This window comes from Anneissia japonica, unplaced genomic scaffold (genome assembly GCF_011630105.1).
Source record: "Anneissia japonica isolate Jap-2015-1 unplaced genomic scaffold, ASM1163010v1 scaffold5330_len1712360_cov203, whole genome shotgun sequence".
Lineage (NCBI taxonomy): Eukaryota > Metazoa > Echinodermata > Crinoidea > Comatulida > Comatulidae > Anneissia > Anneissia japonica.
In genome coordinates this window covers 408,439-421,626 of record NW_022711894.1, presented here as the reverse complement: position 1 = coordinate 421,626, position 13,188 = coordinate 408,439, and the positions used below count along the sequence as shown (strand labels likewise).

The window sequence follows — 13,188 nt, the reverse complement described above, 5'->3', positions numbered from 1 at the left end:
CCTGATCCCCTCTATTACGAATTACTGGATCCGCCACTGAATAATAAGCAGCGAAAAAAACCAAAAAACACAAAAAAAATCAAAATAAAACCTAACAAAAAAAAAAAAAAAAATCCGATGTAGGGCCTAATAACAATTTTTTAAGTATGAGCATCAAGTTTTATTAGGGTACCTTTTATAAGTCACTGTTCAATTTACAGTAATATACAGCCATTACTATTACTATCAAATTATTAAATGGGTCACAACTAGTGTGGCAAATATATCAGATTGTTGAGTGATGAATACGAATTTTAGAAATTGGAATTATAAAACATTCAAATTTACACGAGTATTAAAAGAACTATCTTAAGAATGTAAGTACTATTTCCTGTCTTACGGATGCACTTCTTAAAAAACAGCCGGCCCAACCAAGCTGGGACTCTCTCGGATCATACTTGGCGTTTGAATTATCTTGTGCGATTGCCAATGTAGCCCAAACCCCCCTACCACCAGTCGGAGGCAAAAAAAACAAAAAACAAAAAAAAAAAAAAAAAAAAACCCGATGTTGGGCCTAATAACAATTTTTTAAGCATGAGCATCAAGTTTTATTAGGGTACCTTATATAAGTCACTGTTCAATTTCACTGTTCAATCACTGTTTATATTACAGTAATATACAGCCATTACCATTACTATCAAGTTATTAAATGGGTCACAACTAGTGTGGGAAAAAAAGGTTTGAGAAGCAGAGTTCTAGTAGGCAAATATATCAGATTGTTGAGCGATGAATACGAATTTTAGAAATTGGAATTATAAAACATTCAAATTTACACGAGTATTAAAAGAACTATCTTAAGAATGTAAGTACTATTTACTGTCTTACGGATGCACTTCTTAAAAAACAGCCGGCCCAACCAAGCTGGGACTCTCTCGGATCATACTTGGCGTTTGAATTATCTTGTGCGATTGCCAATGTAGCCCAAACCCCCCTACCACCAGTCGGAGACATCAGACCATACGTCGGACAAATCCTTCTGCCACCACTGATCGAAATTGGTGAATAGACAGTTTCTCGGGCTCATAACAAAGATGAGGGAAGGGTAGGGGAAGGGGTGGCCCGGATGATCCCTTAAATCGACGAATGAGTGGCTGAGTTCTGACAAAAATGAGGAAGCACATGAGGTGTAAAGCCCTGTTCAGACTATCAAATCTAATTTGACAAAAACACATGACAAGGCTAAATAAGTTCACATCATGACCATATATAGGTACATCATGACTATATATGGGTATACAACAGAATTTGGTAATCTGGACAGGGTTTAGAAAAGATAATGCAGCAACGTATTATATATGGGAGGGAATGATAAATCTTGTGAGACATGTCCATGTCTAACTTTTGCACAAAATTAGTATGCAGGGGAAGTGTAAAATATCGATGACAATAACAAGGTATTGTATGTCTTTTAATTACATTAAAAAATGTTTAATAATCTTCAATTATTAGAGAAGAAAATATACATACTGTATATTGTCATGAATTAGTACTTTTCAATTAAAAAACTTGATTCCTATCCAATTGCGAGTCTTAATCATCAAGGGTAGCGCTATGGAGTGGAGGACCCTAGGCCTCCGTCAAAGAGAGATCCCCTCGTCGGGGAGAAAAACACCCTTCGTCTGGGAGAAAAATATATACTGTATATTTTTTTACATAATTAGTAGACTCTAGAATCGCTTAATAAGCCTTTTAAACCACTAAATCGTCATAGTATCCAGAGGCTACACTGGATCACTACGACGTCCGACCACGCCCACTTACATTCTTATTATGGAATCTGCCCTTTTGTCTGGAAGATACTGGCGCCACCTTTGGCAATCATACACAATAACTGTCTCTTTCAAACAATACCTTACACCAATATCTACTTCATGCAGACCTTTCAAGAGTGTCAACAAACTTAACAACTGAACAACCACAACAGAGCCAGGAATATGTTCATGTCTTACAAGCACACATGTTAACCCACAAATACACAAGTAGGCCTACGTGTATGTTTTAACATGGTAGCTTCATAGGACCTTAGTAACAATATCTAAGGGGCGGGCTTAGAAGAAAGGTCCATTCACATGAGGACTCTATTGGGCCAAGAGATGTTAAGTGTAATAATGAAGTACGGTATGTTTTTTTTTTTTATGAGAAACCCTTAAAATTGTTTTTTATTTCTGTCTTAGATAAATTAAATATAATTAGATGCAATACAGTGCTTTCAATCTATCGCAAATCCTAAGCAAAAATGATGGCATCTGTATGTTTACATATGTAGGCTGGATGTAAACTAAATCCTGAGTAATCAATGGTGAATATATATGTAGCATCCGCTGTGTTCTTTTCTTATCATGTTATCAATTCTTTTTATTTCTTTTGCTCTTATTTTTTACATTCGTCACTTTGTAGAAATGTGTTCCAGTCTTTTTTTCTTTCTTTTGTCGTTCCAGACTTCTCCTCTGAAAGTAAAGTAAGAAATTCATGTTATACCACTAGGCAAAAGAAAGATCCTGATATATTATCTGCATGAAGATTGGTGGCTAACAATAAAATATTGACGCGTGGACAGTGGAAGCAGTTTGGCACAGTGGAATTGGTTTGGTTTCCCAATCTCGTGGTCACGGTTTCAATCCTTTGCTGCAGACTTCGCTTGTGTCTTTGAGAAAGGCACTGTATCTGCATTGCTTCTCTCCACCCTGGAGAAAAAAAACTGGTAACTGATGGGGTTGCCTGCTACTGTGACACTATGGCAGCAACACTTAAGCACTTGGACCAAATGACCAGGGGAAAACAAAACACTTCAAAACGCAAAGGATAAGCGCCATAGTAAAGTACCAAGTAACAAATAACAAAAAAACACCCCCAAAAATCCTGCCCTTTCAGTTAAACTGGATTAATAAAGAATGAAAAAATGAACGTACACACTCAGAACCTACCTGCTTAGATGTCAGATGGCTTTCGTTATCATCATCATCATCATCATCAGCATTATTATGCTTCCTTTTCTTTGAATTCCTCATTTCTTGGACAGGTTCTTAAATGATGAATATATACATATTAAAATTATGAAGATACAGGATTCTCAAAGACAATATATTATTGAGTGAATAAAAACTAAACATTAAATTAAACTACACAGGGACTGTCTTGCACTAGCCAAAACTTGGCCTGATCCTTGCCCAACGATGAGTTACAGGATCCACTTCCCCGGGGGAGTGTACCTGTTAAGGGTCTAACCTTGAGTGACAGAAATCTTTCTCAATGGCTATTTATATGTCAACCATTCTAAACGCCAATGACTTCAAATTAGGGAAATATACATATTTTATCTTTGGCGATTTCAAGGCAGCGAAGGGCGTAACAAACAAAAACAAAAAAAATTTTTTCTGAAATTTTCATTTTTTCATGGCAGCGTGTGCACTAATTGGATAAATAATATATGTTTTTTTTAATTTGAAATCATCATTATTTGTGTTCGGTGGGTTCGCTAAACAAGGTATAATAAAAAAAAAATGCAACGCAAATTAAAAATGTTTAGTTTATTATTTTTATTTTATTCCTTTAGGCACATGGTCAAGAATTACCAATAGTGACTTACTATCACTGTCCTATTAGATAGGTGGAAATACCTTCACATGACAAACATAAACATAAACCAAGTCTCATATGAGGCTTAGGGAATTAAAAAAAAAGAAGAAAGAGAAAAAAATCCTGTTGCCGTGACAGGAATTAAAACCAGGACCCCGGGATTGGAAAACAAGCATCTTAATCACCAGGCTATTCAACTCCACTTAACTTTACCATACACTACTCACCTTGACTTTCTTCAATTTCATTCCTCCCTTGTTTTACTTGTTTCAGCAATTCCATCTCTTCTTGGTTTTTGTTACTGAGGAATGCACTTACACCTTCTAACACTCCTCCCTCTTTTTTCCTTGTATCTCTGCCTTGGAACTCTGAAAGGCTTATATCTACAGCAGCCTTTACTTTCCTTCCCTTTTTCTTTTTACCTTTTAACTCTGTTGATTTTATTTTAGTCCTGTCTGAAACCTTTATTTCTTCTGTATTTGAACTGTTCTCACATTTATGCTCCATATCGTTATCGTTTGTTTCCACATCATCGGTTTCCATGTCGGGTGTTGCATCGTCCTCATTAAATTTAGGGCCGACCTGAATTTGTGATAAGTCTTGTACAACCCCTGCTACTTCTTTGGATTTCTTTTTATTAGGTCGCTTTTCTATTTCCTCAATACCAGTAGATTGCTTTTCAACGTTTGTCTCTACAGTTGTTTCTTTTCCTTTGACAAACTCTATAAATTTTGGTGATTTGCCTTTATCCATTTTCTTTATAACATTTTCTGCTCTGCTAGATGTTGGTTCCTGCATAAAGATAATACATTAACAAAGATAACGATAATGCTGATATGCAAAAATGCAGAAAGTTTGAACATTGCTGCGAAGTTATTTTGTGACATACCTAACCACACCATTCACAAATGTTACAAGAACGTTTTGTGTTTGCTGCCCCCCCCCCCCCCAACCCTTATAAGGGACATCAGCCCCTGTGGATTAAATATTGGGACCACCTCTGGTCTCCCAGTAATTAAAGTAGATTTTTCTGTGGTCCCAAATTAAGAAATGTCTTAACTATATTATTCTAATTTGAGACCGAATTTGCTAAAGACCATGGAAGCCCCAGTCCAAAAAGTGGTCTTGAATTGGATGGAGACCTGTAAATGCAAAACCTATCTCACGAATACAATACTAATACTTTCTATACATTCAACAAGGAAAATTATACTTACTGTCTTGCCATCGCTAGGTGGCGGTCTAACATAGAAAGGTATCTTGCCTCGCTGCCAGTCGTTGAGAACCATCTTGGCAACGGTACTAATATCCGGTTCACCACCCTACAAACCGTAGAAGTATATTGTTTCAAAACTGTAGTTGACAGTATAGACATTTATATATCCTTTTATTAACTACCAAAAAGGAGGTTGTGTATTCACTGCTGTCTGGCTGTTAGCAAGATTATGCAAAATCTAAAGAATGGATTATCATAAAATGATACTTAATAATTTAAGAAAGTGAAAAGCGAAGAAAAGTTCAAAGCTTAATAGTTCAAGTTCAATATATTTTTAACCCTTGTGGATAAAAAAAGATAATGGTATTGCCCACCACAGACAGCCTGCGTACTGTTTAGTATTCAGTCACAGAGTGGAAGTGTTCACTCTATGGAGTGACTGTTCGAGTGTGCACAATGTCCAAAGACAACACCACACCAATGTAACAATCCTTGTTTGTGTAAAACCATACCCCTTCAAGTTCAAAGAGAATCTTTTATTTACCACTACGGTAGTTTTAACCAATGTACTATGCATACCTCTGCACTTAAATTACTGTACATCAACATCTGTCATCCATGCATTCAATCCCCAAGACACCAGAGTATAAGGACTGAATAAATAATAATAATATGTATGGCAATCATATTAACTGAAGTGTCCAGTTACCTTCAACAGTTTTCCATATCTTCGTGCTAGCTGCTCTAGAAAATCTATGTGATCGGTCCATTGTGTAATACGGTACGTTTTTGTAATGTACTCGGTTTTCACCCTACGCAACACCTCTGGTATGTGCTCTTCTGGGAACTTAACATTTTCAACTCGGACCTGAAATAATATAATTACATAAATCAAAAAGATAAAAAAATATTATTCCTGAGAAAAATAACACCAAGTGTGTATATATGCTGCGAGTAACATTTATTTGTTTTTGTGTAGGTGGGGGCGAGGGTGCCAATAGAATCACTGTACCCTGATTGGTTAGAACAATCTACCATCCTTCGATATTTCTGGAAAATATAAATCCAGACTATCATTTGCTGGATATCAGTCAACATTACAGCAAGGAAGTTTTTACTGTCTGCTTCTGTTGTTGGTCTGGGGAGTAGTCGCTGACAAAGTAAAGACACACTGTTCATAGAGGAACGTTAAGACCTCCTGCCTAGCATTGCTCCAGTGAAGACTCCAGCTAATACAAGATGCCTTGAGGGTAAAGTTGTGTGGTGAAATTGTAATAAATATTGAAGTACTTACTACGCCCTTTAGTATGATCTCCGTTTCTGTGTCTCCAGTCGGGTGTACTGTGCCGGGGCAATCAATGAGGTAGATACGGCGCATCAGTGTTATGTACTGCCAAACCTTGGTTTCACCAGCTATAGGCGCGACTTTGCAAACTTTCTTGGAGCGAAGTGTGTTGATGATCGAACTCTTGCCAACATTTGGATAACCTATGAACCCAACGCTTATCTGTTTCTTGTCAATATGGAGCTACAAGTATGAAGAAATATGTATTTAATATTTGATTTATCATTATGATAAACAATTTAACAGAATTGTGAAAATAATAAAAATTATCATTGCTATCAATATCAATCATTATCATAAATATTGTTAAATTAAAATGTCCTTTATAATTCTATAAGTATCATCCTAATCATTATCCACATCATTACTCTATCTATCATACATTATCTTTGCCAAAATTTTACATAATACAGGTTTCCCTCCAATTAAAGACCACTTTCCTCTTTGGCCTCTAATTAGAATAACATAGAGAATAGCAAACATACTTTTATCCTTTTTATGACATTTTAAATTGTGAAATTGTGTTTTAAATTGGAATGGTTGTTTGATTAGTGAATGCTTTTTACTTTTAATGTATTTTTTATTAAAATTAAAAATTTTAAATTTTGTAAAGCGGATTGAGATGTCGTCAGATATATGTTTGCGTTATATAAGAAACATTACCATTATTATTATAGATAATAGACATCTGTTAATAAGCGACCACAGAAAAGTGATCTTTAATCGGAGATGGTCATTAATTGGAGGGGTCTTTAATTAGAGAAAAAACTGGGGAATTTACCTTAGAAAACTGCCGCAGAAGTTGAATGAGTGCGCCTTTTCCGAATGGATTCTTCACACTGGCATGGAACGCTAAGGTGGGACACTCACTAGATAATACAGCCACCCAGTGTTTCTGTAAACGAATTAAAAGGGAAATATTATTACATACCAATTACTACACAAAATATATTTTTTTGATAAAATAATAATGAAGTATTGTATATCAATGATTTGGTAGTGTTGATAACTCACCATCACATAGTTTAATTCATCAATCAATAAGGTTTAAATATAATCATATACAGTTGCCATAAATGTTATCATATATTTCGTAATAATATTTCTCAAAAAGGTGGCATACAACTGTATTTTTATTAATGCTGCAATCTCACTGGACTTTAAAAAGCGAAGATTTTATTGAGACCCAATGGGTAAATTGTACAAAGATGAAAGTGGTCTTTAATTGGTCCACACTTTTCAAGTTTATTATTAAGCATGGTACACACACATCAGCTGACGCAATTATATGGAGAATGCAACGCAACAACATGTGCGCAATAGAAAGTTTTAATGACGATACGTTCAGCAGCGTTTTCCCTAGCATCATGGGCAAGCGTCATGGTAAGTGTTAAGTCCACCATAGTTGGGACTGACACAAGGTATTTTTAGTAATTAGGAGGCATTGAAATGTCCTAAATTGCACTTTAAGACTGTATAAAAGCAGGGAACAGTTAAATAATTTAACAGTTCCCTGAAAAAAGCATCATGGAAGATGTTCCAAGCATCATGGCCAACTGTCAAGCATCATGGGGAAAGTCCCAAGCATCATGGTAGCACGATTCTTTAAGGGCCTGGGGTAAACACTGCGTTCAAACAGCCACCGCATTGACTAGCGCTCACGGAAAGTGGCGTTGGATTCGTCGCATGACTGTCGTTGTACAACGCAGTGCCTGCCCGGCTTTACTGCAAAAACATTAAAAAACTAACCGAGCCGTGAAATCTACTATTGAGAGCGCTAATTTTTGACATCTTACATAATCCAATAAGTAACACTGGAATGTTTGGTAAGTTCCACAGAGACATGTGCTCACATTGGACTTTTCAGCTAGGTAAAACTAACCTGGTCAGTTTAAATGAGCAAAATACACTTGGTTTTCATGAGAGAAAAGATTCCTTGACCTGTCAGTCGAGTTTTATCCAGTACAATTGCGGTTTAAGATATCAGGGGAGAATGCTGTACGAAAGGATAAATGTTGAATTTTAGTGGAGTAATGTACCAATGGCTAATGACAGTCTTTCAAGTAAACTTACTGTGACCCATGTTGGTACCAAGTCCACCTTGTTCAAAATAAAGATGAGGTGTTTGAATGGTTTTTCCTTCTTTAGATAATTTTCAATGTGAGGAGATCGTGTGCCCATAGGATCCCTGGCATCGAGAACCTGGATCAAAACATCAGAGGAATCTACCACCTAAAAGGGTAATAGAAAAGTAAATTGCATTTATTATTTGTTTTTTCATTATCTATTTAGGCACACACACACCCACATGCGCCAATGACTGCCAAAAGGGAATAATATCGCTGTCCTGAAAGTAAGTGACATTTCCTTTCATAAAACAAACCTACATGATGCTTTACACAAACTAAAACTCATTGTGACATTTAGTTTAGTTATTGCAGAGTGGTCCTGAGGAAAAAGCTGCAACACTGATAGGAACTGAACCCAAGATGTTGAGATTGGAAAGCAAGGATTGAACACTAAGCATCTTAACCACTCCACTGCAATTTATACTGTATAATATATAATGGACATATGTTGATACAGGTAATTCACTTAAATATTTGTTGCACATGTTGCAATTTTTTTTTTAAGTTGAAAAAAAGACATACTTGGAATAAATACAACATGCACACAAAATCATTATCAGTCATTGTTAAGGTAAAGGGACCAATGCAAGTTGTAAACTAAAGAGCTGCTAGCGATGATGGTAATAAATAATTTTGTGAGCTGAATCCCTAGTTCAGTTCGATAACTTCTCTATCTGTATATCAGAAATGACAATCAAGCTACTAACTGTATATAAGGAACATTTATACAAGAGACATCTGAAGCCATAGAAACCATTCAAGATAAAGAACTACCATTCAATAAAAAAAAAAAAACAACATTAATAGAAAGCATCAGATAGACTAATTCTGTCTTGCCTTATAAAGCTCGCTCCAAATTCTTTTGGACTGCCCAGCTCCAAACACCCAATCACGAACTTCATCCTTAGTACCATCATCATCCTCCTTTTCCAGATCCTTATCTTTTTCCTGGTTATAGTCTTCGACAGACTTGTTTACACTCGTCACCATTTCCTAAAAACATAACCAATAAAACAATTATGGGTTACATGTATTTATAAATTGTTTATGTATAACTTACGAAAAGGTCAAATAGAAATACACAAACACTGCTAAGTGAAGCAGAATGCAGATCCCAATAAGCAAAGACAAATTTCAAAAGTATTAAGCAAAGGCTTTTGCAAAATGTTTTTAAATTTATTTTTAAGTGTTAATTTTAAAAAGAAATGATTTAAGATCAAAAGGGAGGCAATTCAAAGCATAAAATGTAGTAGGGTCCATCAAGCTGACCTTCCTGTGGGCTACAACATAAGTAGTGACTCAAAAAAAAAAAAAACATTACATAGACCATGTTACTTACAGACATATCTGAGAACTTCATGTTGACTCTCTTGCGCTGTTTTTTGGGCCCAAAGGTGTTTTCAAAACTTTGCGTGTCCAACAAATGAACTCTGGATTGCTAAATTAAAAAAGAAAAGCATAAGAACTGCACACATTAAAAGTTTGTTAAAAAGAGTAATGATCAACTAAAACACTGTTTAACAGGTTCGCTGCCAGCGAGAAGTATCTTGTCGCACAGGGTCGGCTGCGGACACCAAACATGAGCATACTTGCTCGTCAAACACAGGGTAACACACGTTTTTTTTTTCACTGTTAAACCTTGTAGATACACCTAGACGACAGTGTGCAAATAAAAAAGTATAATACATACTAGAAAAGTATTGAAATGCATGTCGTATTGGGATTCAATATTTTGAGACTAATTATGTCATCATCAGGAAAATAATGTATATATGTTTGTTGCGTAACATTGCTGTCAGTACAAAAGATAGCATGTGTGGGGGCGCCCTCTGAGCTTATCGCAACTGGTGCAAAAAGGGGACCAGAAGACTGGCACTTGGCACAGGCAATAGAAGAATTTGTCCTATTGCTAGTGACAAGTTTACTTGCCCCCTAATATTATCCCGCCAATTTATTAAAAAAAAAAGATCATTTTGATGATTTATATCTAAATACTGTACAATTTTTAAAATGTATGTTTTCATTTATATGTAAACTTGTTCTGGCATATGGGGCAGAACTTGTACAAAAGGCGTGGCTGAGATTGTGTTAAAATTAAATTTTAAAAAGAATGTATGCTTGTATTTATATCCCTTTCTTATATTTAAAAATACTGCCATATGAACCTTTGCTCTTTCTTGTAGTAAAGTAACTGGAAGTTGTGTTGGTCGCATCACAACTTTGTACGGGTCTTTCAACACTTTGCCGAGTTCCTCCTGAAAGTTTTGCAAAGCGCCTTGTGTGATTACTCTTGTGTTTCCTGAAAAAAAATAAATCCCACAAATAACAATTGTTTGTAAAGACACAACACAGACTCGCATTAGTAGTAAATGCAATTTGTAATAAATGCAATACAATTAATTAATAATTTTAAACAGTCGTACAGTTCGCCAGTTTCAATTTTTAGAGCCATTTATTCTGGATTCAAATTAGTTTTAATTAGCCTTTAATAATGAACGTATTGTTATTTTATTATTATTATTATTATTATTAATAATATTATTATATTAAGATTGTTTTAAACAAATGACAACGATTTCAATATAATGAGTTATTATGACTTTAAATCAAGTTCATAAATGGGCTTTTAAATTTATTGTACATCACTTTACAACTGTTCTGTAATGTGTTTTATATACTTTTATGGTTTGTTTTGTCTGTACGGGTTTTTAACACCAATGGAAATCAAATTCCCACATTGTATTTCACACCTTGGACTAATAAAATCTAAATTAACTCTTAACCTATTTTTGACTGCAAGAGTGGCAGTGTACTGTATGAGAGTTGGGGGGGGGGGGTATGATTTGATTTAATCTTAACATTTGAGATTAATTTGCAGTGTATTTCTTATATTGCTGCTCAGATTACCCACTTACCAAACCACCTCCTGTTGGGTTCAACTCGTGCTACTGTGCCAGATTTCAATGCTGATTGGAATGCAGCTGCTTTGACTATCTTGCCTTGGCGATTCCTAAATAAAAAAATAGATATATAAATGCTTACACAGTAGTGCCAAATTATAACCATGACCTGCTGAAGTATTTGGAAGGAATAAAACAAAATTAATTTTGAAGTCTTTATATAGAAATCTATTTTGCTGCACTCTTTACAGTACATCAAGGATAAAAGGAAGTTGTGTAGAAATGAATAAACCAAAGTATTTATAAAAGAAAATTAGGTGGTGGCATAAGAAATTAAGAGTCAAGAATAATAATTCATGACACGGTTATAACAAGTACACTTGGCAATTAGAGGATGGAACAGTGCTCTGTAAAACTAAAGTCTCTTTATAAGGCTTAGTGAGTGGATTTGTATTTCAGGTGCAAGAAAATGTGTCTGACTGGATGACAGAACTATAGGATTGGAAAGGCAAAGATATCTTAACAACCAAGTACAGCTCCACTCAAATTTTAAGGATAAGCCTAACATAAGTACAGCAGCTTCTTGTATTTACTAGTACAGAGTATTCGTGTACATCTAGACCACAGGTGGGCAAAGTGCGGCCCGATGGCAATTTTTTTTGCGGCCCGCGAATATGGAATAAAATCTCAATGTGTGCGGCCCGCCAAGCAACACTGGCTAGAAAACACCTTGATTTTAATGGCCTGACACCCATCATATGTAAAAAGTAATATTAAAACTGGGAATAAAGCGGTGCAAAAGCAGTGCTTGGAGGTTTTTAGAAGCGCACTGGAAAGATCAAAGTTTGGGTGCGGCTCTCGGTGTTAAATCACAAATTCACTTTGGCCCTCCGACCTATTTTTATGCCCACCCCTGATCTAGACCAACCTTCCACAACCAGTGGGTTGCGACCCAACAGTAGTGTAGGTTACCAAAACTATTTTGGAGGATCACCAACTTGATAAATCATAAAAAAATCAGCTAGCTTTAGAATTATCATCATATATGTTAATATACATGAAAACACATGCTGTTTTGTAATAATATTGTTACAGTAAACATATAAATGAATACTTAATAATTAATAAAAAAATTTAAGTAAATTTAAGTAAAATCTAAAACAACTACAATAAAACCAGGGTGGGTAAACACTGAAATGGAACACGTGTTGCATAAAGTAAGGTTCAGCTCTTCCAGACTTTATGCATCTGTGTCTAAAAGTCTGCGAAACTCTGAGGTCTAGACCAACTGTCTGTTTCGAGTCTTAAAACAGCCTCTTCACCTTTGAGCTTTTCCGCCACGGTACATATTCAGGCGTCTGATGGTAGCCTTGTCCCTCATGTTTCTTCCTCCACATCCTTTCTCTCTGTCTGTGAAAAGGATATAAAAAAGATTTTCTTATTGCACTATATGCTCCAAGTCATAGAATTTAGCCTAGGCCTACCAGGCCTACAGTACAGTGTACAAAACAGGGATGAGGTGAAAAATCTTATAATTGAAGGTAGCATCAGATGAGAAAATTAAAATCTGACCTACCTTAACTATCTTGTTATTTTGGCAGTGTATATTATTCCGGCGCCGGAAAATATGCCAAAATAGTTATTTTGCTGGTCTATTTCTCTGATTGGCTATTGTTAAGTATGACATCACCAAACTTCTGGTAGCGAGATTTGTATATTTTGCAGATGCCGGCAGAGACATTACAAGCATTATTTTACCGTACATACTGCCGGTAAAAAGCTTCTTTCTACTAAATTGCCGGTTGGAATCACAAATTACAAAGTATGCCTAAGGTTTGTTAGGGCCATCGGATCAAGTTCAGCCACTGTCTGTACAAAGACCGAAGACTAAAAAAACGAAGACCTTCAATTATTTCTCAATTATCTTTACTAAAAGTATTTCAAAATCATCATACAGGTATACTGTATGTATCATATATATAC

General features: G+C 35.6%; 1 protein-coding gene across 1 annotated transcript in view; it reads right to left on the bottom strand.

Annotated features, from left to right (window-relative positions):
- Positions 1-1,166: 1,166 nt before the first annotated feature.
- Positions 1,167-13,188, bottom strand: part of LOC117107651 (nucleolar GTP-binding protein 2-like) — a 17,609-nt gene continuing 5,587 nt past the window's right edge. The window contains exons 2-14 of the mRNA XM_033249363.1: positions 12,528-12,615; positions 11,221-11,315; positions 10,471-10,604; positions 9,645-9,743; positions 9,143-9,298; positions 8,250-8,408; positions 6,958-7,071; positions 6,126-6,359; positions 5,541-5,699; positions 4,833-4,937; positions 3,843-4,407; positions 2,964-3,061; positions 1,167-2,486 (exon numbers count right to left, since the gene is read on the bottom strand). Coding sequence (XP_033105254.1) covers positions 2,385-2,486; positions 2,964-3,061; positions 3,843-4,407; positions 4,833-4,937; positions 5,541-5,699; positions 6,126-6,359; positions 6,958-7,071; positions 8,250-8,408; positions 9,143-9,298; positions 9,645-9,743; positions 10,471-10,604; positions 11,221-11,315; positions 12,528-12,615 — 2,108 coding nt within the window. The 3' untranslated portion in view covers positions 1,167-2,384. The remainder of the gene's footprint in view (positions 2,487-2,963; positions 3,062-3,842; positions 4,408-4,832; positions 4,938-5,540; positions 5,700-6,125; positions 6,360-6,957; positions 7,072-8,249; positions 8,409-9,142; positions 9,299-9,644; positions 9,744-10,470; positions 10,605-11,220; positions 11,316-12,527; positions 12,616-13,188) is intronic.